General features: G+C 53.2%; 1 protein-coding gene across 1 annotated transcript in view; it reads right to left on the bottom strand.

Moving 5' to 3' along the window:
• Positions 1 to 24,861, bottom strand: part of LOC112255830 (papilin-like) — a 79,153-nt gene extending 54,292 nt beyond the window's left edge. Inside the window, 2 exon segments of the mRNA XM_042325094.1 lie at positions 2,548 to 2,610; positions 24,460 to 24,861. Coding sequence (XP_042181028.1) covers positions 2,548 to 2,604 — 57 coding nt within the window. The 5' untranslated portion in view covers positions 2,605 to 2,610; positions 24,460 to 24,861.
• Between the last annotated feature and the right edge of the window lie 1,819 nt (positions 24,862 to 26,680).

The raw sequence follows: 26,680 nt of genomic DNA, 5'->3' as shown, positions 1-26,680 counted from the left end.
CACTATCCTGTCATCTACCTCACTACTATCCTGTCACCACTATCCTGTCATCTACCTCACCACTATCCTGTCATCTACCTCACCACCATCCTGTCATCTACCTCACTACTATCCTGTCACCACTATCCTGTCATCTACCTCACTACTATCCTGTCATCTACCTCACTACTATCCTGTCATCTACCTCACCACCATCCTGTCATCTACCTCACTACTATCCTGTCACCACTATCCTGTCACCACTATCCTGTCACCACTATCCTGTCATCTACCTCACCACTATCCTGTCATCTACCTCACTACTATCCTGTCATCTACCTCACCACCTTCCTGTCATCTACCTCACTACTATCCTGTCACCACTATCCTTTCATCTACCTCACCACTATCCTGTCATCCACCTCACCACTATCCTGTCACCACTATCCTGTCATCTACCTCACCACTATCCTGTCATCTACCTCACCACTATCCTGTCATCTACCTCACTACTATCCTGTCACCATTATCCTGTCATCTACCTCACTACTATCCTGTCACCACTATCCTGTCATCTACCTCACCACTATCCTGTCATCTACCTCACCACTATCCTGTCATCTACCTCACTACTATCCTGTCATCTACCTCACCACTATCCTGTCATCTACCTCACCACTATCCTGTCATCTACCTCACTACTATCCTGTCATCACTATCCTGTCATCTACCTCACCACTATCCTGTCATCTACCTCACCACTATCCTGTCATCTACCTCACCACTATCCTGTCATCTAACTCACCACTATCCTGTCATCCACCTCACCACTATCCTGTCATCTACCTCACCACTATCCTGTCATCTACCTCACCACTATCCTGTCATCAACCTCACCACTATCCTGTCATCTACCTCACCACTATCCTGTCATCTACCTCACCACTATCCTGTCATCTACCTCACCACTATCCTGTCATCTACCTCACCACTATCCTGTCACCACTATCCTGTCATCTACCAGTGTATTTATCCCTGTGTTTCCTGTCTCTCTGTACCAGTGTAATTATCCCTGTGTTTCCTGTCTCTCTGTACCACTGTATTTAACCCTGTGTTTCCTGTCTCTCTGTACCAGTGTATTTATCCCTGTGTTTCCTGTCTCTCTGTGCCAGTGTATTTATCCCTGTGTTTCCTGTCTCTCTGTACCAGTGTATTTATCCCTGTGTTTCCTGTCTCTCTGTGCCAGTGTATTTATCCCTGTGTTTCCTGTGTCTCTGTACCAGTGTATTTATCCCTGTGTTTCCTGTCTCTCTGTACCAGTGTAATTATCCCTGTGTTTCCTGTCTCTCTGTACCACTGTATTTAACCCTGTGTTTCCTGTCTCTCTGTGCCAGTGTATTTATCCCTGTGTTTCCTGTCTCTCTGTACCAGTGTATTTATCCCTGTGTTTCCTGTCTCTCTGTACCAGTGTATTTATCCATGTGTTTCCTGTCTCTCTGTACCAGTGTATTTATCCCTGTGTTTCCTGTCTCTCTGTACCAGTGTATTTAACCCTGTGTTTCCTGTCTCTATATGCCAGTGTATTTATCCCTGTGTTTCCTGTCTCTGTACCAGTGTATTTATCCCTGTGTTTCCTGTCTCTCTGTACCAGTGTATTTATCCCTGTGTTTCCTGTCTCTCTGTAGCAGTGTATTTATCCCTGTGTTTCCTGTGTCTCTGTACCAGTGTATTTATCCCTGTGTTTCCTGTCTCTCTGTACCAGTGTAATTATCCCTGTGTTTCCTGTGTCTCTGTACCAGTGTAATTATCCCTGTGTTTCCTGTGTCTCTGTACCAGTGTATTTATCCCTGTGTTTCCTGTCTCTCTGTACCAGTGTAATTATCCCTGTGTTTCCTGTGTCTCTGTACCAGTGTATTTATCCCTGTGTTTCCTGTCTCTCTGTACCAGTGTAATTATCCCTGTGTTTCCTGTGTCTCTGTACCAGTGTATTTATCCCTGTGTTTCCTGTCTCTCTGTACCAGTGTAATTATCCCTGTGTTTCCTGTGTCTCTGTACCAGTGTATTTATCCCTGTGTTTCCTGTGTCTCTGTACCAGTGTATTTATCCCTGTGTTTCCTGTCTCTCTGTACCAGTGTATTTATCCCTGTGTTTCCTGTCTCTCTGTACCAGTGTAATTATCCCTGTGTTTCCTGTGTCTCTGTACCAGTGTATATTTCCCTGTGTTTTCTGTCTCTCTGTGCCAGTTCGTCTTGTATGTTTAGTCAAGTCAACCAGCGTGTTTTCCCCGTATTCCTTTTGCTATTCTCCTTTTCTAGTCCTCTCGGTTTTGACCCTACCTTCTAAAGGCACTGGATCGATCCAAAGGACAGGGGTGCTGTATGTGACCTCTGTATGATCATATATAACACCTTACTGTAACTAGGTTAGATGTGACCCCTGTATGATCGTATATAACACCTTACTGTAACATATAGGTTAGATGTGACCCCTGTACCTGACTATATGTATTCACAGAATATAATAACAATATTATACAATACTATTCAGATGAACATCACGTCTGCTTACCAGGAGAGCTGGAGCCAGGAACAGCTGCAGAGCAGACAGATACCACAGCATCTTCATATTTCACTGGTGGAGATGAAAGGACAACAAGTTAGTCGTATAAAGTTATACTGTCGTTATTCTAATGACCTGTAGACCTTCTAGTCTGTAGACCTAGTCTGTAGACCTTCTAGTCTGTAGACTTTCTACTCAGTAGACCTTCTACTCAGTAGACCTTCTAGTCAGTAGACCTTCTAGTCTGTAGACCTTCTAGTGTGTAGACCTTCTAGTCAGTAGACCTTCTAGTCTGTAGACCTTCTAGTCTGTAGACCTTCTACTCAGTAGACCTTCTAGTCTGTAGACCTTCTAGTCTGTAGACCTTCTAGTCAGTAGACCTTCTAGTCTGTAGACTTTCTAGTCTGTAGACCTTCTAGTCTGTAGACCTTCTAGTCTGTAGACCTTCTAGTCTGTAGACGTTCTACTCAGTAGACCTTCTAGTCTGTAGACCTTCTAGTCTGTAGACCTTCTAGTCAGTGTGGAGGCTATATACAGGGGGTACCGGTACCGAGTCAATGTGGAGGCTATATCAAATCAAATCAAAATTTATTTGTCACATACACATGGTTAGCAGATGTTAATGCGAGTGTAGCAAAATGCTTGTGCTTCTAGTTCCGACAATGCAGTAATAACCAACAAGTAATCTAACTAACAATTCCAAAACTACTGTCTTATAGACAGTGTAAGGGGATAAAGAATATGTACATAAGGATATATGAATGAGTGATGGTACAGAGCAGCATAGGCAAGATACAGTAGATGGTATCGAGTACAGTATATACATATGAGATGAGTATGTAAACAAAGTGGCATAGTTAAAGTGGCTAGTGATACATGTATTACATAAGGATGCAGTCGATGATATAGAGTACAGTATCAACGTATGCATATGAGATGAATAATGTAGGGTAAGTAACATTATATAGGGTAGTATTGTTTAAAGTGGCTAGTGATATATTTACATCATTTCCCATCAATTCCCATTATTAAAGTGGCTGGAGTTGAGTCAGTGTCAGTGTGTTGGCAGCAGCCACTCAATGTTAGGGGTGGCTGTTTAACAGTCTGATGGCCTTGAGATAGAAGCTGTTTTTCAGTCTCTCGGTCCCAGCTTTGATGCACCTGTACTGACCTCGCCTTCTGGATGATAGCGGGGTGAACAGGCAGTGGCTCGGGTGGTTGATGTCCTTGATGATCTTTATGGCCTTCCTGTAATCGGGTGGTGTAGGTGTCCTGGAGGGCAGGTAGTTTGCCCCCGGTGATGCGTTGTGCAGACCTCACTACCCTCTGGAGAGCCTTACGGTTGAGGGCGGAGCAGTTGCCGTACCAGGCGGTGATACAGCCCGCCAGGATGCTCTCGATTGTGCATCTGTAGAAGTTTGTGAGTGCTTTTGGTGACAAGCCGAATTTCTTCAGCCTCCTGAGGTTGAAGAGGCGCTGCTGCGCCTTCTTCACAATGCTGTCTGTGTGAGTGGACCAATTCAGTTTGTCTGTGATGTGTATGCCGAGGAACTTAAAACTAGCTACCCTCTCCACTACTGTCCCATCGATGTGGATAGGGGGTGTTCCCTCTGCTGTTTCCTGAAATCCACAATCATCTCCTTAGTTTTGTTGACGTTGAGTGTGAGATTATTTTCCTGACACCACACTCCGAGGGCCCTCACCTCCTCCCTGTAGGCCGTCTCGTCGTTGTTGGTAATCAAGCCTACCACTGTTGTGTCGTCCGCAAACTTGATGATTGAGTTGGAGGCGTGCGTGGCCACGCAGTCGTGGGTGAACAGGGGGTACAGGAGAGGGCTCAGAACGCACCCTTGTGGGGCCCCAGTGTTGAGGATCAGCGGGGAGGAGATGTTGTTGCCTACCCTCACCACCTGGGGCGGCCCGTCAGGAAGTCCAGTACCCAGTTGCACAGGGCGGGTCGAGACCCAGGGTCTCGAGCTTGATGACGAGCTTGGAGGGTACTATGGTGTTGAATGCCGAGCTGTAGTCGATGAACAGCATTCTCACATATGTATTCCTCTTGTCCAGATGGGTTAGGGCAGTGTGCAGTGTGGTTGAGATTGCATCGTCTGTGGACCTATTTGGGCGGTAAGCAAATTGGAGTGGGTCTAGGGTGTCAGGTAGGGTGGAGGTGATATGGTCCTTGACTAGTCTCTCAAAGCACTTCATGATGACGGATGTGAGTGCTACGGGGCGGTAGTCGTTTAGCTCAGTTACCTTAGCTTTCTTGGGAACAGGAACAATGGTGGCCCTCTTGAAGCATGTGGGAACAGCAGACTGGTATAGGGATTGATTGAATATGTCCGTAAACACACCGGCCAGCTGGTCTGCGCATGCTCTGAGGGCGCGGCTGGGGATGCCGTCTGGGCCTGCAGCCTTGCAAGGGTTAACACGTTTAAATGTCTTACTCACTTCGGCTGCAGTGAAGGAGAGACCGCATGTTTCCGTTGCAGGCCGTGTCAGTGGCACTGTATTGTCCTCAAAGCGGGCAAAAAAGTTATTTAGTCTGCCTGGGAGCAAGACATCCTGGTCCGTGACTGGGCTGGATTTCTTCCTGTAGTCCGTGATTGACTGTAGACCCTGCCACATGCCTCTTGTGTCTGAGCCGTTGAATTGAGATTCTACTTTGTCTCTGTACTGACGCTTAGCTTGTTTAATAGCCTTGCGGAGGGAATAGCTGCACTGTTTGTATTCAGTCATGTCACCAGACACCTTGCCCTGATTAAAGCAGTGGTTCGCGCTTTCAGTTTCACACGAATGCTGCCATCAATCCACGGTTTCTGGTTAGGGAATGTTTTAATCGTTGCTATGGGAACGACATCTTCAACGCACGTTCTAATGAACTCGCACACCGAATCAGCGTATTCATCAATGTTGTTGTCTGACGCAATACAAAACATCTCCCAGTCCACGTGATGGAAGCAGTCTTGGAGTGTGGAGTCAGCTTGGTCGGACCAGCGTTGGACAGACCTCAGCGTGGGAGCTTCTTGTTTTAGTCTGTAGGCAGGGATCAACAAAATGGAGTCGTGGTCAGCTTTTCCGAAAGGGGGCGGGGCAGGGCCTTATATGCGTCGCGGAAGTTAGAGTAACAATGATCCAAGCTCTTTCCACCCCTGGTTGCGCAATCGATATGCTGATAAAATTTAGGGAGTCTTGTTTTCAGATTAGCCTTGTTAAAATCCCCAGCTACAATGAATGCAGCCTCCGGATAAATCGTTTCCAGTTTGCAGAGAGTTAAATAAAGTTCGTTCAGAGCCATCGATGTGTCTGCTTGGGGGATATATACGGCTGTGATTATAATCGAAGAGAATTCTCTTGGTAGATAATGCGGTCTACATTTGATTGTGAGGAATTCTAAATCAGGTGAACAGAAGGATTTGAGTTCCTGTATGTTTCTTTCATCACACCATGTCACGTTAGTCATAAGGCATACGCCCCCGCCCCTCTTCTTACCAGAAAGATGTTTGTCTCTGTCGGCGCGATGCGTGGAGAAACCCGTTGGCTGCACCACCTCGGATAGCGTCGTTCCAGTGAGCCATGTTTCCGTGAAGCAGAGAACGTTACAGTCTCTGATGTCCCTCTGGAATGCTACCCTTGCTCGGATTTCATCAACCTTGTTGTCAAGAGACTGGACATTGGCAAGAAGAATGCTAGGGAGTGGTGCACGGTGTGCCCGTCTCCGGAGTCTGACCAGAAGACCGCCTCGTTTCCCTCTTTTTCGAGTCGTTTTTTGGGTCGCTGCATGGAATCCACTCCGTTGTCCTGTTTGTAAGGCAGAACACAGGATCCGCGTCGCTAAAAACATATTCTTGGTCGTACTGATGGTGAGTTGACGCTGATCTTATATTCAGTAGTTCTTCTCGACTGTATGTAATGAAACCTAAGATGACTTGGGGTACTAATGTAAGAAATAACACGTAAAAAAACAAAAAACTGCATAGTTTCCTAGAACGCGAAGTGAGGCGGCCATCTCTGTCGGCGCCGGAAGTACTCTGACTCTGTACTGGTACCCCCTGTATATAAGGGGGTATATACAGGGGTACCGGTACCGAGTCAGTGTGGAGGCTATATACAGGGGGTACCGGTACTGAGTCAGTGTGGATACTATATACAGGGGGGTACCGTGTCAATGTGGAGGCTATATACAGGGGGTGCCGGTACCGAGTCAATGTGGAGGCTATATACAGGGGATACCGGTACAGAGTCAATGTGGAGGCTATATACAGGGGATACCGGTACAGAGTCAATGTTGGGGCTATATACAGGGGGTGCCGGTACCGAGTCAATGTGGAGGCTATATACAGGGGGAACCAGTACCGAGTCAGTGTGTGGGGTTACAGGTTAGAGGTCATTTGTACATGTAGGTAGGGGTGAAGTGACTATGCATAGATAGTAAACAGCGAGTAGCAGCAGTGTCATTGTCCGGTGGCCATTTGATTAATTGTTCAGCAGTCTTATGGCTTGGGGGTAGAAGCTGTTAAGGAGCCTTTTTGTCCTAGACTTGGCCGGTACCGCTTGCCATGCGGTAGCAGAGAAGTCTATGACTTCAGTGACTGGAGTCTCTGACAATTTTATGGTCTTTCCTCTGATTCCGCCTATTATACCTATTATATAGGTCCTGGATTGCAGGAAGCTTGGCCCCACTGATGTACTGCGTCGTACACATTACCCTCTGTAGTGACTTACGGTCAGAGGCCGAGCAGTTGCCATACCAGGCGGTGATGCAACCGGTCAGGATGCTCTCGATGGTGCAGCTGTAGAACTTTGAGGATCTGAGGACCCATGCCAAATCTTTTCAGTCTCCTGAGGGGAATAGGTTTTGTCGTGCCTTCTTCACGACTGTCTTCGTGTTAATGGGGGCCTGTTCGGCCCTCCTATTCCTGTAGTCCACGATCAGCTCCTTTGTCTTGCTCACATTGAGGGAGAGGTTGTGTCCTGGCACCACACTGCCATGTCTCTGACCTCCTCCCTATAGGCTGTCTCATCACTGTTGGGGATCAGGTCTAACACGGTTGTGTCGTCAGCAATTTAGCAATTTAGCTAAGTGATGAGCTTTGAGGGCACTATGGTGTTGAATGCTGAGCTATAGCCAATGAACAACATTCTTACATAGTAGGTGTTCTTTTTGTCCAAATGGGAAAGGGCAGTGTGGAGCGCAATTGAGATTACGTCATCTGTGGATCTGTTGGGGCGGTAGGAGTGGGTCTAGGGTATCCGGGAGGATGCTGTTGATGTGAGCCATGACCAGCCTTTCAAAGCACTTCATAGCTATCAACGTGAGTGCTGGGGGCGGTAATCATTTAAGCAGGTTTCCTTGGGCACAGGGACTATGGTGGTCTGCTTGAAACATGTAGGTATTATAGACTCAATCAGGGAGAGATTGAAAATGTCGGTGAAGACACTTGCTAGTGTATCAGCGCATGCTTTGAGTACACGTCCTGGTAATCCGTCTGGCCCGCGGCTTTTTGAATGCTGACCTGTTTAAAGGTCTTGCTCACATCGGCTACAGAGAGCGTTATCACCAGAACAGCTGGTGCTCTCGTGCATGCTTCAGTGTTGCTTGCCTCGAAGCGAGCATGAAAGGCATTTAGCTCGTCTGGTAGGCTCGAGTCCTATTTTCCCTTTGTAGTCCGTAATAGTTGTCAAGCCCTGCCACATCCGACGAGTGTCACAGCCACTTATAGTCTGTTACAGTCTGTAGACCGTATACTCTGTATCCATATTTTTGTTTTTTGTTTTTCACAATGTCAGCAGTGATGCTAAACGGAGCAGTGTGGGAGCTACAGTTCATTTACGTTGGAAGTTTTGGTCGGCTATGGCCGGCCAGCTAGCCAACCAACCTACATACCTCCCAGCCAGCCAGCCAAACAACCAACCAACCAATCAATCAGCCAATCAACCAGCCAACCAACCAACGAATCAACCAGCCAATCAACCAGCCAGCCAACCAACCAACCAACCTCCAACCAACCAACGAATCAACCAGACAATCAACCAGCCAACCAACCAATGAATCAACCAGCCAATCAACCAGCCAATCAACCAGCCAACCAACCTTCAACCAACTTCCAACCAACAAATCAACCAGCCAACCAACCAACCAACCTACATACCAACCTACCAGCCAGCCAGCCAGCCTTCAACCAACCTCCAACCAACCAACCAACGAATCAATCAACCAGCCAACCTACCTAACAACCAGCCAACCTACCTAACAACCAGCCAGCCAACCTACCTAACAACCAGCCAGCCAACCTACCTAACAACCAGCAAGCCAACCTACCTAACAACCAGCAAGCCAACCTACCTAACAACTAGCCAGCCAACCTACCTAACAACCAGCCAACCTACCTAACAACCAGCCAGCCAACCTACCTAACAACCAGCCAACCTACCTAACCTCCAACCAGCCAGCCAATCTCAAGAGAGAAGGCACCACCAGCCCATCTATATTTGTAATGACAGAGAGAGTTTGTGTTGGTAAACCAAACCATTTCAGGGCATCACTTTGGACTTTCCCTTTCTGAAATTAAACAGAATAGTCAGCATTGGAACCAGAACCATCTGTACAGCAGAAGAGTGCACAGCAACCTGACCTTTCTCTCTCTCTCTGGACTTAATTGCTTTATTGAGATGAAATATTGTCGCTCCGCTGTGATGTTCTGTGTGGTGATCAGCTGGACAGACTGTTGTTTGTTTTCCTTGGCTGCTATGTTATCAGGGAAGCAGGAAACTGGCTGGCATATCCTGATGGACCCAGTAGACACTCTCTACCCCCTGAGCCTAGCCTGACTGACCCAGTAGACCTTCTCTACCCCCTGAGCCTAGCCTGACTGACCCAGTAGACCTTCTCTACCCCCTGAGGCTAGCCTGACTGACCCAGTAGACCTTCTCTACCCCCTGAGGCTAGCCTGACTGACCCAGTAGACTTTCTCTACCCCCTGAGGCTAGCCTGACTGACCCAGTAGACCTTCTCTACCCCCTGAGGCTAGCCTGACTGACCCAGTAGACTATCTCTAACCCCTGAGGCTAGCCTGACTGACCCAGTAGACTCTCTCTACCCCTGAGCCTAGCCTGACTGACCCAGTAGACCCTCTCTACCCCCTGAGGCTAGCCTGACTGACCCAGTAGACACTCTCACCCCCTGAGCCTAGCCTGACTGACCCAGTAGACCTTCTCTACCCCCTGAGGCTAGCCTGACTGACCCAGTAGACCTTCTCAACCCCCTGAGGCTAGCCGGGTAGAGAAGGTCTACTGGGTCAGTAGACCCTCTCTAACCCCTGGGGCTACCCTGATGGACCCAATAGACACTCTCACCCCCTGAGGCTAGACTAGCCTGCTGGACCCAGTAGACCCTCTAAACCCCCTGAGGCTAGCCTAGCCTGCTGGAACCAGTGGACCCTCTAAACCCCCTGAGGCTAGCCTAGCCTGCTGGACCCAATAGACACTCTCACCCCTGAGGCTAGCCTAGCCTACTGGACCCAGTAGACCCTCTAAACCCCTGAGGCTAGCCTAGCCTGCTGGACCCAGTAGACCCTCTCACCCCTGAGGCTAGCGTGACTGACCCAGTAGACACTCTCTACCCCTGAGGCTAGCCTGACTGACCCAGTAGACTCTCTCAAACCCCTGAGGCTAGCCTGACTGACCCAGTAGACCCTTCTCTACCCCCTGAGGCTAGCCTGACTGACCCAGTAGACCTTCTCTACCCCCTGAGGCTAGCCTGACTGACCCAGTAGACTATCTCTAACCCCCTGAGGCTAGCCTGACTGACCCAGTAGACCTCTCTACCCCCTGAGCCTAGCCTGACTGACCCAGTAGACCCTCTCTACCCCTGAGGCTAGCCTGACTGACCCAGTAGACACTCTCACCCCTGAGCCTAGCCTGACTGACCCAGTAGACCTTCTCTACCCCCTGAGGCTAGCCTGACTGACCCAGTAGACCTTCTCAACCCCTGAGGCTAGCCGGGTAGAAAGGTCTACTGGGTCAGTAGACCCTCTCTAACCCCTGGGGCTACCCTGATGGACACAATAGACACTCTCACCCCCTGAGGCTAGCCCTGCTGGACCCAGTAGACCCTCTAAACCCCTGAGGCTAGCCTAGCCTGCTGGAACCAGTGGACCCTCTAAACCCCCTGAGGCTAGCCTAGCCTGCTGGACCCAGTAGACACTCTCACCCCCTGAGGCTAGCCTAGCCTACTGGACCCAGTAGACCCTCTAAACCCCCTGAGGCTAGCCTAGCCTGCTGGACCCAGTAGACCCTCTCACCCCCTGAGGCTAGCCTGACTGACCCAGTAGACACTCTCTACCCCCTGAGGCTAGCCTGACTGACCCAGTAGACCTCTCAAACCCCTGAGGCTAGCCTGACTGACCCAGTAGACCCTCTCTACCCCCTGAGGCTAGCCTGACTGACCAAGTAGACCTTCTCTACCCCCTGAGGCTAGCCTGACGGACCCAGTAGACCTTCTCTACCCACTGAGGCTAGCCTGACTGACCCAGTAGACCTCCTCTACCGCCTGAGGCTAGCCTGATGGACCGAGTAGACCCTCTCTACCCCCTGAGGCTAGCCTGACTGACCCAGTAGACCCTCTCAACCCCTGAGGCTAGCCTGACTGACCCAGTAGACCCTCTCACCCCCTGAGCCTGACTGACCCAGTAGACCCTCTCAACTCCCTGAGGCTAGCCTGATGGACCCAGTAGACCCTCTCAACCCCTGAGGCTAGCCTGATGGACCCAATAGACACTCACCCCCTGAGGCTAGCCTAGCCTGCTGGACCCAGTAGACCCTCTAAACCCCCTGAGGCTAGCCTAGCCTGCTGGACCCAGTAGACCCTCTAAACCCCCTAAGGCTAGCCTAGCCTGCTGGACCCAATAGACACTCTCACCCCCTGAGGCTAGCCTAGCCTGCTGGACCCAGTAGACCCTCTCACCCCCTGAGGCTAGCCTGACTGACCCAGTAGACACTCTCTACCCCCTGAGGCTAGCCTGACTGACCCAGTAGACCTTCTCTACTCCCTGAGGCTAGCCTGACTGACGCAGTAGACCTTCTCTACCCCCTGAGGCTAGCCTGACGGACCCAGTAGACCCAGTAGATCTTCTCTACTCCCTGAGGCTAGCCTGACTGACCCAGTAGACCTTCTCAACCCCCTGAGGCTAGCCTGACTGACCCAGGAGACCTTCTCTATCCCCTGAGGCTAGCCTGACTGACCCAGAAGACCCTCTCTACCCCCTGATGCTAGCCTGACTGACCCAGTGACCCTCTCTACCCCCTGAGGCTAGCCTGACTGACCCAGTAGACCTTCTCTACCCCCTGAGCCTAGCCTGACTGACCCAGTAGACCCTCTCTACCCCCTGAGGCTAGCCTGACTGACCCAGTAGACACTCTCACCCCCTGAGCTAGCCTGACTGACCCAGTAGACCTTCTCTACCCCCTGAGGCTAGCCTGACTGACCCAGTAGACCTTCTCACCCCTGAGGCTAGCCGGGTAGAGAAGGTCTGACTGGGTCAGTAGACCCTCTCTAACCCCTGGGGCTACCTGATGGACCCAGTAGACACTCTCACCCCCTGAGGCTAGCCTGCCTGCTGGACCCAGTAGACCCTCTAAACCCCCTGAGGCTAGCCTGCCTGCTGGAACCCAGTGGACCCTCTACCCCTGAGGCTAGCCTGACTGACCCAGTAGACACTCTCTACCCCCTGAGGCTAGCCTGACTGACCCAGTAGACCCTCTCTACCCCCTGAGGCTAGCCTGACTGACCAGTAGACCCTCTCAACCCCTGAGGCTAGCCTGACTGACCCAGTAGACCGTCTCTACCCCCTGAGGCTAGCCTGACTGACCCAGTAGACCCTCTCTACCCCCTGAGGCTAGCCTGACTGACCAAGTAGACCTTCTCTACCCCCTGAGGCTAGCCTGACTGACCCAGTAGACCTTCTCTACCCCTGAGGCTAGCCTGACTGACCCAGTAGACCCTCTCTACCCCTGAGGCTAGCCTGACTGACCCAGTAGACCTTCTCTACCCCCTGAGGCTAGCCTGATGGACCCAGTAGACCCTCTCTACCCCCTGAGGCTAGCCTGACTGACCCAGTAGACCCTCTCTCTACCCCTGAGGCTAGCCTGACTGACCCAGTAGACCCTCTCTACCCCCTGAGGCTAGCCTGACTGACCCAGTAGACCTTCTCTACCCCCTGAGGCTAGCCTGACTGGACCCAGTAGACCCTCTCTACCCCCTGAGGCTAGCCTGACTGACCCAGTAGACCCTCTCTACCCCTGAGGCTAGCCTGACTGACCCAGTAGACCCTCTCACCCCTGAGGCTAGCCTGACTGACCCAGTAGACCCTCTCAACCCCCTGAGGCTAGCCTGATGGACCCAATAGACACTCTCACCCCCTGAGGCTAGCCTAGCCTGCTGGACCCAGTAGACCCTCTAAACCCCCTGAGGCTAGCCTAGCCTGCTGGACCCAGTAGACCCTCTCTACCCCCTGAGGCTAGCCTGACTGACCCAGTAGACCTTCTCTACCCCTGAGGCTAGCCTGACTGACCCAGTAGACCTTCTCTACCCCCTGAGGCTAGCCTGACTGACCCAGTAGACCTTCTCTACCCCTGAGCCTAGCCTGACTGACCCAGTATACCCTCTCTACCCCCTGAGGCTAGCCTGACTGACCCAGTAGACCCTCTCAACCCCCTGAGGCTAGCCTGACTGACCCAGTAGACCTTCTCTACCCCCTGAGGCTAGCCTGACTGACCCAGTAGACCTTCTCTACCCCCTGAGGCTAGCCTGACTGACCCAGTAGACCTTCTCTACCCCCTGAGGCTAGCCTGACTGACCCAGTAGACCCTCTCTACCCCCTGAGGCTAGCCTGACTGACCCAGTAGACCTTCTCTACCCCCTGAGGCTAGCCTGACCTGACTGACCCAGTAGACCCTCTCTACCCCCTGAGGCTAGCCTGACTGACCCAGTAGACCCTCTCTACCCCCTGAGGCTAGCCTGACTGACCCAGTAGACCCTCTCAACCCCTGAGGCTAGCCTGACTGACCCAGTAGACCCTCTCTACCCCCTGAGGCTAGCCTGACTGACCCAGTAGACCTTCTCTACCCCCTGAGGCTAGCCTGACTGACCCAGTAGACCCTCTCTACCCCCTGAGGCTAGCCTGACTGACCCAGTAGACCTTCTCTACCCCCTGAGGCTAGCCTGACTGACCCAGTAGACCTTCTCAACCCCCTGAGGCTAGCCTGACTGACCCAGTAGACCTTCTCTACCCCCTGAGCCTAGCCTGACTGACCCAGTAGACCGTCTCTACCCCCTGAGGCTAGCCTGACTGACCCAGTAGACCCTCTCTACCCCCTGAGGCTAGCCTGACTGACCCAGTAGACCGTCTCTACCCCCTGAGGCTAGCCTGACTGACCCAGTAGACCCTCTCTACCCCCTGAGGCTAGCCTGACTGACCAGTAGACCTTCTCTACCCCTGAGGCTAGCCTGACGGACCCAGTAGACCTTCTCTACCCACTGAGGCTAGCCTGACTGACCCAGTAGACCCTCTCTACCCCCTGAGGCTAGCCTGACTGACCCAGTAGACCTTCTCTACCCCCTGAGGCTAGCCTGATGGACCCAGTAGACCCTCTCTACCCCCTGAGGCTAGCCTGACTGACCCAGTAGACCCTCTCAACCCCCTGAGGCTAGCCTGACTGACCCAGTAGACCCTCTCACCCCTGAGCCTAGCCTGACTGACCCAGTAGACCCTCTCAACCCCCTGAGGCTAGCCTGACTGACCCAGTAGACCTTCTCTACCCCCTGAGGCTAGCCTGATGGACCCAGTAGACCCTCTCTACCCCCTGAGGCTAGCCTGACTGACCCAGTAGACCCTCTCAACCCCTGAGGCTAGCCTGACTGACCCAGTAGACCCTCTCTACCCCCTGAGGCTAGCCTGACTGACCCAGTAGACCCTCTCTACCCCTGAGGCTAGCCTGACTGACCCAGTAGACCCTCTCTACCCCCTGAGCCTAGCCTGACTGACCCAGTAGACCCTCTCAACCCCCTGAGGCTAGCCTGACTGACCCAGTAGACCCTCTCACCCCCTGAGGCTAGCCTGACTGACCCAGTAGACCCTCTCAACCCCCTGAGGCTAGCCTGACTGACCCAGTAGACCTTCTCTACCCCCTGAGGCTAGCCTGACTGACCCAGTAGACCCTCTCACCCCCTGAGGCTAGCCTGACTGACCCAGTAGACCTTCTCTACCCCCTGAGGCTAGCCCACCCAGTAGACCTCTCTACCCCCTGAGGCTAGCCTGACTGACCCAGTAGACCCTCTCTACCCCCTGAGGCTAGCCTGACTGACCCAGTAGACCCTCTCTACCCCCTGAGGCTAGCCTGACTGACCCAGTAGACCTTCTCTACCCCCTGAGCCTAGCCTGACTGACCCAGTATACCGTCTCTACCCCTGAGGCTAGCCTGACTGACCCAGTAGACTGTCTCTACCCCTGAGGCTAGCCTGACTGACCCAGTAGACCCTCTCAACCCCCTGAGGCTAGCCTGACTGACCCAGTAGACCTTCTCTACCCCCTGAGGCTAGCCTGACTGACCCAGTAGACCGTCTCTACCCCCTGAGGCTAGCCTGACTGACCCAGTAGACCGTCTCTACCCCTGAGGCTAGCCTGACTGACCCAGTAGACCGTCTCTACCCCCTGAGGCTAGCCTGACTGACCCAGTAGACCCTCTCTACCCCCTGAGGCTAGCCTGACTGACCCAGTAGACCTTCTCTACCCCTGAGGCTAGCCTGACTGGACCCAGTAGACCCCTCTCTACCCCCTGAGGCTAGCCTGACTGACCCAGTAGACCCTCTCAACCCCCTGAGGCTAGCCTGACTGACCCAGTAGACCCTCTCACCCCCTGAGGCTAGCCTGACTGACCCAGTAGACCCTCTCAACCCCCTGAGGCTAGCCTGACTGACCCAGTAGACCCTCTCTACCCCCTGAGGCTAGCCTGACTGACCCAGTAGACACTCTCTACCCCCTGAGGCTAGCCTGACTGACCCAGTAGACCTTCTCTACCCCTGAGGCTAGCCTGACTGACCCAGTAGACCTTCTCTACCCCCTGAGGCTAGCCTGACTGACCCAGTAGACCCAGTCTCTCTACCCCTGAGGCTAGCCTGACTGACCCAGTAGACCCTCTCTACCCCCTGAGGCTAGCCTGACTGACCCAGTAGACCTTCTCTACCCCCTGAGGCTAGCCTGACTGACCCAGTAGACCCTCTCTACCCCTGAGGCTAGCCTGACTGACCCAGTAGACCTTCTCTACCCCCTGAGGCTAGCCTGACTGACCCAGTAGACCTTCTCAACCCCCTGAGGCTAGCCTGACTGACCCAGTAGACCTTCTCTACCCCCTGAGGCTAGCCTGACTGACCCAGTAGACCGTCTCTACCCCCTGAGGCTAGCCTGACTGACCCAGTAGACCCTCTCACCCCCTGAGGCTAGCCTGACTGACCCAGTAGACCCTCTCTACCCCCTGAGGCTAGCCTGACTGACCCAGTAGACCCTCTCTACCCCCTGAGGCTAGCCTGACTGACCCAGTAGACCTTCTCAACCCCTGAGGCTAGCCTGACTGACCCAGTAGACCTTCTCTACCCCCTGAGGCTAGCCTGACTGACCCAGTAGACCGTCTCTACCCCTGAGGCTAGCCTGACTGACCCAGTAGACCCTCTCTACCCCCTGAGGCTAGCCTGACTGACCCAGTAGACCTTCTCTACCCCCTGAGGCTAGCCTGACTGACCCAGTAGACCCCTCTACCCCCTGAGGCTAGCCTGACTGACCCAGTAGACCCTCTCTACCCCCTGAGGCTAGCCTGACTGACCCAGTAGACCTTCTCTACCCCCTGAGGCTAGCCTGATGGACCGAGTAGACCCTCTCTACCCCCTGAGGCTAGCCTGACTGACCCAGTAGACCCTCTCAACCCCCTGAGGCTAGCCTGACTGACCCAGTAGACCCTCTCACCCCCTGAGCCTAGCCTGACTGACCCAGTAGACCCTCTCAACCCCCTGAGGCTAGCCTGACTGACCCAGTAGACCCTCTCAACCCCCTGAGGCTAGCCTGATGGACCCAATAGACACTCTCACCCCTGAGGCTAGCCTAGCCTGCTGGACCCAGTAGACCCTCTAACCCCCTGAGGCTAGCCTAGTCTGCTGGACCCAGTAGACCCTCTAAACCCCTGAGGCTAGCCTAGCCTGCTGGACCCAGTAGACCCTCTCACCCCCTGAGGCTAGCCTGACTGACCCAGTAGACTGAGGCTAGCCTGACTGACCTAGTAGACCTTCTCTACCCCTGAGGCTAGCCTGACTGGACCAGTAGACCTTCTCTACCCCCTGAGGCTAGCCTGACGGACCCAGTAGACCCAGTAGATCTTCTCTACCCCTGAGGCTAGCCTGACTGCCCAGTAGACCCTGGACCCCCTGAGGCTAGCCTGACTGACCCAGTATACCTTCTCTACCCCCTGAGGCTAGCCTGACTGACCCAGAAGACCCTCTCATCCCCTGATGCTAGCCTGACTGACCCAGTAGACCCTCTCTACCCCCTGAGGCTAGCCTGACTGACCCAGTAGACCTTCTCAACCCCTGAGGCTAGCCTGACTGACCCAGGAGACCTTCTCTACCCCCTGAGGCTAGCCTGACTGACCCAGTAGACCCCCTGAGGCTACTGACCCAGTAGACCTTCTCTACCCCCTGAGGCTAGCCTGACTGACCCAGTAGACCCTCTCAACCCCTGAGGCTAGCCTGACTGACCCAGTAGACCTTCTCTACCCCCTGAGGCTAGCCTGACTGACCCAGTAGACCTTCTCTACCCCCTGAGGCTAGCCTGACTGACCCAGTAGACCGTCTCTACCCCTGAGGCTAGCCTGACTGACCCAGTAGACCGTCTCTACCCCCTGAGGCTAGCCTGACTGACCCAGTAGACCCTCTCAACCCCCTGAGGCTAGCCTGACTGACCCAGTAGACCCTTCTCTACCCCCTGAGGCTAGCCTGACTGACCCAGTAGACCGTCTCTACCCCCTGAGGCTAGCCTGACTGACCCAGTAGACCTTCTCAACCCCCTGAGGCTAGCCTGACTGACCCAGTAGACCCTCTCTACCCCCTGAGGCTAGCCTGACTGACCCAGTAGACCTTCTCTACCCCTGAGGCTAGCCTGACGGACCCAGTAGACCTTCTCTACCCACTGAGGCTAGCCTGACTGACCCAGTAGACCCTCTCTCTACCCCCTGAGGCTAGCCTGACTGACCCAGTAGACCTTCTCTACCCCCTGAGGCTAGCCTGATGGACCGAGTAGACCCTCTCTACCCCCTGAGGCTAGCCTGACTGACCCAGTAGACCCTCTCTACCCCCTGAGGCTAGCCTGACTGACCCAGTAGACCCTCTCACCCCCTGAGCCTAGCCTGACTGACCCAGTAGACCCTCTCAACCCCTGAGGCTAGCCTGACTGACCCAGTAGACCCTCTCAACCCCCTGAGGCTAGCCTGATGGACCCAATAGACACTCTCACCCCCTGAGGCTAGCCTAGCCTGCTGGACCCAGTAGACCCTCTCAAACCCCCTGAGGCTAGCCTAGTCTGCTGGACCCAGTAGACCCTCTAAACCCCTGAGGCTAGCCTAGCCTGCTGGACCCAGTAGACCCTCTAAACCCCCTGAGGCTAGCCTAGCCTGCTGGACCCAGTAGACCCTCTAAACCCCTAGCCTGAGGCTAGCCCTAGCCCCTGCTGCCTGACCCAGTAGACCTCTCACCCCTGAGGCTAGCCTGACTGACCCAGTAGACCCTTCTCTACCCCCTGAGGCTAGCCTGACTGACCCCCTCTACCCCTGAGGCTAGCCTGACTGACCCAGTAGACCCTCTCACCCCCTGAGGCTAGCCTGACTGACCCCAGTAGACCTTCTCTACCCCCTGAGCCTAGCCTGACTGACCCAGTATACCGTCTCTACCCCCTGAGGCTAGCCTGACTGACCCAGTAGACCCTCTCAACCCCCTGAGGCTAGCCTGACTGACCCAGTAGACCGTCTCTACCCCCTGAGGCTAATCTGACTGACCCAGTAGACACTCTCTACCCCCTGAGGCTAGCCTGACTGACCCAGTAGACCTTCTCTACTCCCTGAGGCTAGCCTGACTGACGCAGTAGACCTTCTCTACCCCCTGAGGCTAGCCTGACGGACCCAGTAGACCCAGTAGATCTTCTCTACTCCCTGAGGCTAGCCTGACTGACCCAGTAGACCCTCTCTACCCCCTGAGGCTAGCCTGACTGACCCAGTATACCGTCTCTACCCCCTGAGGCTTGCCTGACTGACCCAGTAGACACTCTCAACCCCCTGAGGCTAGCCTGACTGACCCAGTAGACCTTCTCTACCCCCAGAGTCTAGCCTGACTGACCCAGTAGACCTTCTCTACCCCCTGAGGCTAGCCTGACTGACCCAGTAGACCGTCTCTACCCCCTGAGGCTAGCCTGACTGACCCAGTAGACCTTCTCTACCCCCTGAGGCTAGCCTGACTGACCCAGTAGACCTTCTCTACCCCCTGAGGCTAGCCTGACTGACCCAGTAGACCCTCTCTACCCCCTGAGGCTAGCCTGACTGACCCAGTAGACCTTCTCTACCCCCTGAGGCTAGCCTGACTGGCCCAGTAGACCCTCTCAACCCCCTGAGGCTAGCCTGACTGACCCAGTAGACCTTCTCTACCCCCTGAGGCTAGCCTGACTGACCCAGTAGACCGTCTCTACCCCCTGAGGCTAGCCTGACTGACCCAGTAGACCTTCTCTACCCCCTGAGGCTAGCCTGACTGACCCAGTAGACTTTCTCTACCCCCTGAGGCTAGCCTGACTGACCCAGTAGACCGTCTCTACCCCCTGAGGCTAGCCTGACTGACCCAGTAGACCCTCTCTACCCCCTGAGGCTAGCCTGACTGACCAAGTAGACCTTCTCTACCCCCTGAGGCTAGTCTGACGGACCCAGTAGACCTTCTCTACCCACTGAGGCTAGCCTGACTGACCCAGTAGACCCTCTCTACCCCCTGAGGCTAGCCTGACTGACCCAGTAGACCTTCTCTACCCCCTGAGGCTAGCCTGATGGACCGAGTAGACCCCTCTACCCCCTGAGGCTAGCCTGACTGACCCAGTAGACCCTCTCAACCCCTGAGGCTAGCCTGACTGACCCAGTAGACACTCTCTCCCCCTGAGGCTAGCCTAGCCTGCTGGACCCAGTAGACACTCTCACCCCTGAGGCTAGCCTAGTCTGCTGGACCCAGTAGACCCTCTCTAACCCCTGAGGCCCTAGCCTGCTGCCTGCTGGACCCCCTGAGGCTAGACCCTCTCACCCCCCTGAGGCTAGCCTGACTGACCCAGTAGACCTTCTCTACCCCCTGAGGCTAGCCTGACTGACCCAGTAGACCTTCTCTACCCCTGAGGCTAGCCTGACTGACGCAGTAGACACTCTCTACCCCCTGAGGCTAGCCTGACTGACCCAGTAGACCTTCTCTACCCCTGAGGCTAGCCTGACTGACCCAGTAGACCTTCTCTACCCCCTGAGGCTAGCCTGACGGACCCAGTAGACCCAGTAGACCCTCTCAACCCCCTGAGGCTAGCCTGACTGACCCAGTAGACCCTCTCTACCCCCTGAGGCTAGCCTGACTGACCCAGTAGACCCTCTCTACCCCCTGAGCCTAGCCTGACTTACCCAGCAGACCCTCTCTACCCCCTGAGCCTAGCCTGACTGACCCAGTAGACCCTCTCAACCCCCTGAGGCTAGCCTGACTGACCCAGTAGACCTTCTCTACCCCTGAGGCTAGCCTGACTGACCCAGTAGACCTTCTCTACCCCCTGAGGCTAGCCTGACTGACCCAGTAGACCGTCTCTACCCCCTGAGGCTAGCCTGACTGACCCAGTAGACCTTCTCTACCCCCTGAGGCTAGCCTGACTGACCCAGTAGACCTTCTCTACCCCCTGAGGCTAGCCTGACTGACCCAGTAGACCATCTCTACCCCCTGAGGCTAGCCTGACTGACCCAGTAGACCCTCTCTACCCCCTGAGGCTAGCCTGACTGACCCAGTAGACCCTCTCAACCCCTGAGGCTAGCCTGACTGACCCAGTAGACCGTCTCTACCCCCTGAGGCTAATCTGACTGACCCAGTAGACCGTCTCTACCCCCTGAGGCTAATCTGACTGACCCAGTAGACCCTCTCAACCCCCTGAGGCTAGCCTGACTGACCCAGTAGACCGTCTCTACCCCCTGAGGCTAATCTGACTGACCCAGTAGACCGTCTCTACCCCCTGAGGCTAATCTGACTGACCCAGTAGACCGTCTCTACCCCCTGAGGCTAATCTGACTGACCCAGTAGACCATCTCTACCCCCTGAGGCTAGCCTGACTGACCCAGTAGACCCTCTCTACCCCTGAGGCTAGCCTGACTGACCCAGTAGACCCTCTCAACCCCCTGAGGCTAGCCTGACTGACCCAGTAGACCGTCTCTACCCCCTGAGGCTAATCTGACTGACCCAGTAGACCGTCTCTACCCCCCTGAGGCTAATCTGACTGACCCAGTAGACCCTCTCAACCCCCTGAGGCTAGCCTGACTGACCCAGTAGACCGTCTCTACCCCCTGAGGCTAATCTGACTGACCCAGTAGACCGTCTCTACCCCCTGAGGCTAATCTGACTGACCCAGTAGACCATCTCTACCCCCTGAGGCTAGCCTGACTGACCCAGTAGACCCTCTCTACCCCCTGAGGCTAGCCTGACTGACCCAGTAGACCCTCTCAACCCCCTGAGGCTAGCCTGACTGACCCAGTAGACCGTCTCTACCCCCCTGAGGCTAATCTGACTGACCCAGTAGACCGTCTCTACCCCCTGAGGCTAATCTGACTGACCCAGTAGACCCTCTCTACCCCCTGAGGCTAGCCTGACTGACCCAGTAGACCTTCTCTACTCCCTGAGGCTAGCCTGACTGACCCAGTAGACCCTCTCTACCCCCTGAGGCTAGCCTGACTGATCCAGTAGACCTTCTCAACCCCCTGAGGCTAGCCTGACTGACCCAGTAGACCGTCTCTACCCCCTGAGGCTAATCTGACTGACCCAGTAGACCCTCTCTACCCCCTGAGGCTAGTCTGACGGACCCAGTAGACCTTCTCTACCCACTGAGGCTAGCCTGACTGACCCAGTAGACCCTCTCTACCCCCTGAGGCTAGCCTGACTGACCCAGTAGACCCTCTCTACCCCCTGAGGCTAATCTGACTGACCCAGTAGACCCTCTCTACCCCCTGAGGCTAGCCTGACTGACCCAGTAGACCCTCTCAACCCCTGAGGCTAGCCTGACTGACCCAGTAGACCATCTCTACCCCTGAGGCTAGCCTGACTGACCCAGTAGACCCTCTCTACCCCTGAGGCTAGCCTGACTGACCCAGTAGACCCTCTCAACCCCTGAGGCTAGCCTGACTGACCCAGTAGACCGTCTCTACCCCCTGAGGCTAATCTGACTGACCCAGTAGACCGTCTCTACCCCCTGAGGCTAGCCTGACTGACCCAGCAGACCCTCTCTACCCCCTGAGGCTAATCTGACTGACCCAGTAGACCTTCTCTACCCCCTGAGGCTAATCCTGACTGACCCAGTAGACCGTCTCTACCCCCTGAGGCTAATCTGACTGACCCAGTAGACCGTCTCTACCCCCTGAGGCTAGCCTGACTGACCCAGTAGACCCTCTCTACCCCCTGAGGCTAGCCTGACTGACCCAGTAGACCGTCTCTACCCCCTGAGGCTAATCTGACTGACCCAGTAGACCGTCTCTACCCCTGAGGCTAGCCTGACTTACCCAGCAGACCCTCTCTACCCCCTGAGGCTAGCCTGACTGACCCAGTAGACCTTCTCTACCCCCTGAGGCTAGCCTGACTGACCCAGTAGACCTTCTCTACCCCCTGAGGCTAGCCTGACTGACCCAGTAGACCCTCTCTACCCCCTGAGGCTAGCCTGACTGACCCAGTAGACCTTCTCTACCCCCTGAGGCTAGCCTGACTGACCCAGTAGACCCTCTCTACCCCCTGAGGCTAATCTGACTGACCCAGTAGACCGTCTCTACCCCCTGAGGCTAATCTGACTGACCCAGTAGACCGTCTCTACCCCCTGAGGCTAATCTGACTGACCCAGTAGACCCTCTCTACCCCCTGAGGCTAGCCTGACTGACCCACAAGCTGGGGGGGGCAGAGCGGGAGGCTGGGGGCAGAACCATCTTCTTAGCTTTGCTTTTCCTCAGGGGGCTTTTTCGCTTTTCAGTTAGTCATTCTTTTGTTTTCATCTTATGTTTGTTGTGTAGTCACGCCTGTCCCCGCTCCCCCTATCTGGCGCTCGACGGTCCATCATTACACACATACACGCCTGTCCCCGCTCCCCCTATCTGGCGCTCGACGGTCCATCATTACACACATACACACCTGTCACCAAGGTTACGCGCGTCAGCGATTCACGGGACTCACCTGGACTATTTTACTTCATTGATTGCATCCCTTCTATCTGTCACTTCCTCAGTTTCTTCCCCGTGTCTGCATTAATGTCGTTTTGTTTCCCCTGTCCAGACCCTGTCCTTGTTCTGTTTCACTTCCAATATGTTTTCAAATGTTCACTCCCTGTACTTGCTTCTCGTTTACCAGCGTCTGTCCTTACAGTAGTAAATATTTCAGCTTTTATTTGTATATTTTTCCTGTACAGCACATTGCGTTGCATTCCATGTCTGAAATGTGTTGTATAAATAAAGCTTGATTTGATTTGATGCTGCCAAGACGTCTGGGAGGCAGTGAGGGGCCGAGTCGGGGGCAACATAGCGGACACTGCTCGGGACTGATCTGACTACCCATAATTGCACTCACTTGAAGCTTGTTATTGGTGTCAGCGTCTCTATGAACCTATTGTGCTCAACCTGTTAGGGCAAGGATTCAACTCTCACTAACGCTTCGAACACTCCGACAGCATCATTGCGTAAAATAGCACGTAGCATCATCTGGATATGTATGCAGCAACAGTTCAACATTCACCTCCTGCTACCATTTCTGTCAAGCCGTCTACGCATACTGTCCGACGCATACGTTCGATAAATCCAAAGTATGCGCCACACCGAACGCACTGCAACCTGCCTCCGCAACGCAATGCTGCAAGGCAAACGCAGCTTCATGGGAAATTAATGTAATTCTGGTGTACTACAATGCAACAACACTGTCGGTTGTGATCGAAGCGTGACACCATCAATGGACTGAGCTGCACGAACTCTGTACTCACAGACCAGACCCATTCCTTGTCCGCAGTAGCAAAGACACATGGATGTAAAAACACACTTCAAACACACACACACACACACACACGTGAGCGCGCGCGTCGAATACACAAATGCACGCATACATACTGTACACACACTGAAGGAATGGTCCATCAAAAAAGTAATGCATATTGTGAATACCTTATTTAATCAGTGTTGTGATAACAGGATAAAGCAAGTACAGTTAAGTGTTTTTGTGTGTACATCCTGAACACTAAGTATTGCATAGAATAAAATAGAAACAGGGAATTTTCTTTGGAGTGAAAAAAAGTGATGCTGTCCACACTGCCAGTCTGTGCATGCTGCTGTTATTAAGAGTCCTGCAGCAGGGTGGAGATAGCCAAAACCCTGTGGGGGAAACTATTTGCCAGAAGAAAAAATATATAGGTAGCCTCGGTTTATCATCGGTGAGTTCTGCTAACGTTAGTTCATTTGTAAACTCCGAAATAAATAGCCCAGTAGTAGGTTACAAATGTGAAAAACAACTATTGGAAAAGTCTTGGTTTACCAGAAACTATCCAATAATTTTTTCTTACAATATGCCTCAAAATCCTAATAAAAGTTGGTCGAATTTACCTGTTGAGCGTTTCTGCGTCCCTTGAACTCTCCAAAAACACCTTGTGAATTTTCGCTGCGCTGGTGTTGTGGTGCCTCCGGTGTACAGGGGAGAGTTTTTAGTTCTGGAGTATAGAGCCCTGTCTATGTCGTTGTAAGACAACCCCTGTTCTGAACAGGTTCTCTAGCTACTAGACACTTCTACTTTCTCTTTTTAATAACAGTATATTGAAACCAGGAGAAACAGTCGAGTCCATAGTCACTGGAAGTAGTTTGTGGGTGCTGCAAATAGTTTTCTTCAAAGAGGAGAGTTACCCGCGCTACAGACGCCTATTATTAAAGGCTCAGTCCACTACTTTTGTGGGGGAGGAAACGTTTTTCTTTTCGTTCGTGGGGGGTGGGGTGCTGCAGTACCCTTACTTCCAGCAACTATGGTCCAGTCGGTGTTAAAACCTCCTCTGTCAGCGTCACTCAGGCTAACCGCATCTTGCCTTATCTTCGTGGTGGTGGTTACATTGCGCCTATGTGCAGAACTCAAATCGAGACTTTATTTTTGAGGCTATAATTTCAGATTGTAAAAAATAACTGTTAATGAAAGTTTGAAGATTTAAAGATCCTTCTTCTCGGAATGAATATGCAGGATTAACTTTTAATTTGTTATTTTCGTTTTTACATGCCAGTGGTTATAGCATTACAATGAGTCTGGCATGGGGCAGCAGGTAGCCTAGTGGTTAGAGCGTTGGACTAGTAACCAAAAAAAATGTTGGATTGAAACCCCGAGCTGACAAAATAAAAGAGATGTTATTCTGCCCCTGAACAAGGCAGTTAACCCACTGTTCCCCAGTAGGCTGTCATTATAAATAAGAATGTGTTATTAACTGACTTGCCTAGTTAAATAAATAAAAATATATAAATAGCAGTGTCAGGTTATGTGTCATATCACCCTTATTACCAGGGTGTTACAATTACTAATGTACATTTGTGTTTGTGCTGTTTTGCCAATGTCAACTCCTATGGGCGTTATGTTTGGTGGCCATTGACAAATAGGAGTTGGAAAGACAGCACAAACAGGTCTTGGACCAGAATAGGAGGCTACCTGTAGCCCTCTGGGTAAGCTCCAGTATACCAGGCTAGGAGGCTACCTGTAGCCCTCTGGGTAAGCTCCAGTATACCAGGCTAGGAGGCTACCTGTAGCCCTCTGGGTAAGCTCCAGTATACCAGGCTAGGAGGCTACCTGTAACCCTCTGGGTAAGCTCCAGTATACCAGGCTAGGAGGCTACCTGTAGCCCTCTGGGTAAGCTCCAGTATACCAGGCTAGGAGGCTACCTGTAGCCCTCTGGGTAAGCTCCAGTATACCAGGCTAGGAGGCTACCTGTAGCCCTCTGGGTAAGCTCCAGTATACCAGGCTAGGAGGCTACCTGTAGCCCTCTGGGTAAGCTCCAGTATACTTGGCAGGTAGCTCCAGTATACTAGGCGGGTAGCTCCAGTATACTCGGCAGGTAGCTCCAGTATACTAGGCAGGTAGCTCCAGTATACTAGGCAGGTAGCTCCAGTATACTCGGCAGGTAGCTCCATTATACTAGGCAGGTAGCTCCAGTATACTAGGCGGGTAGCTCCAGTATACTCGGCAGGTAGCTCCAGTATACTAGGCAGGTAGCTCCAGTATACTAGGCAGGTAGCTCCAGTATACTAGGCGGGTAAGCTCCAGTATACTAGGCTGGTAGCTCCAGTATAGTAGGCAGGTAGCTCCAGTATACTAGGCTGATAGCTCCAGTATACTAGGCTGGTAGCTCCAGTATATTAGGCAGGTAGCTCCAGTATACTAGGCTGGTAGCTCCAGTATTCTAGGCGGGTACGCTCCAGTATACTAGGCTGGTAGCTCCAGTATACTAGGCTGGTAGAACCAGTATACTAGGCTGGTAGCTCCAGTATACCAGGCAGGTAAGCTCCAGTATACTAGGCTGGTAGCTCCAGTATACTAGGCAGGTAGCTCCAGTTCACTAGGCAGGTAGCTCCAGTATACTAGGCAGGTAGCTCCAGTATACTAGGCACGTAGTAGCCTTGTTCAGGGGGCAGAACAACTGATTTTTTCCCTTGTCAGCTCTGGGATTCAATCTAGCAACCTTTCGGTTACTGGCCCTACGCTCTAACCACTAGGCTACCTGCTGGTAACTGGCCCTACGCTCTAACCACTAGGCTACCTGCTGGTAACTGGCCCTACGCTCTAACCACTAGGCTGCCT

Source organism: Oncorhynchus tshawytscha, linkage group LG08, assembly GCF_018296145.1.
Source record: "Oncorhynchus tshawytscha isolate Ot180627B linkage group LG08, Otsh_v2.0, whole genome shotgun sequence".
Lineage (NCBI taxonomy): Eukaryota > Metazoa > Chordata > Actinopteri > Salmoniformes > Salmonidae > Oncorhynchus > Oncorhynchus tshawytscha.
Note: the sequence above shows the minus strand (reverse complement) of the source record. Positions and strands in the feature narration are given on the sequence as shown.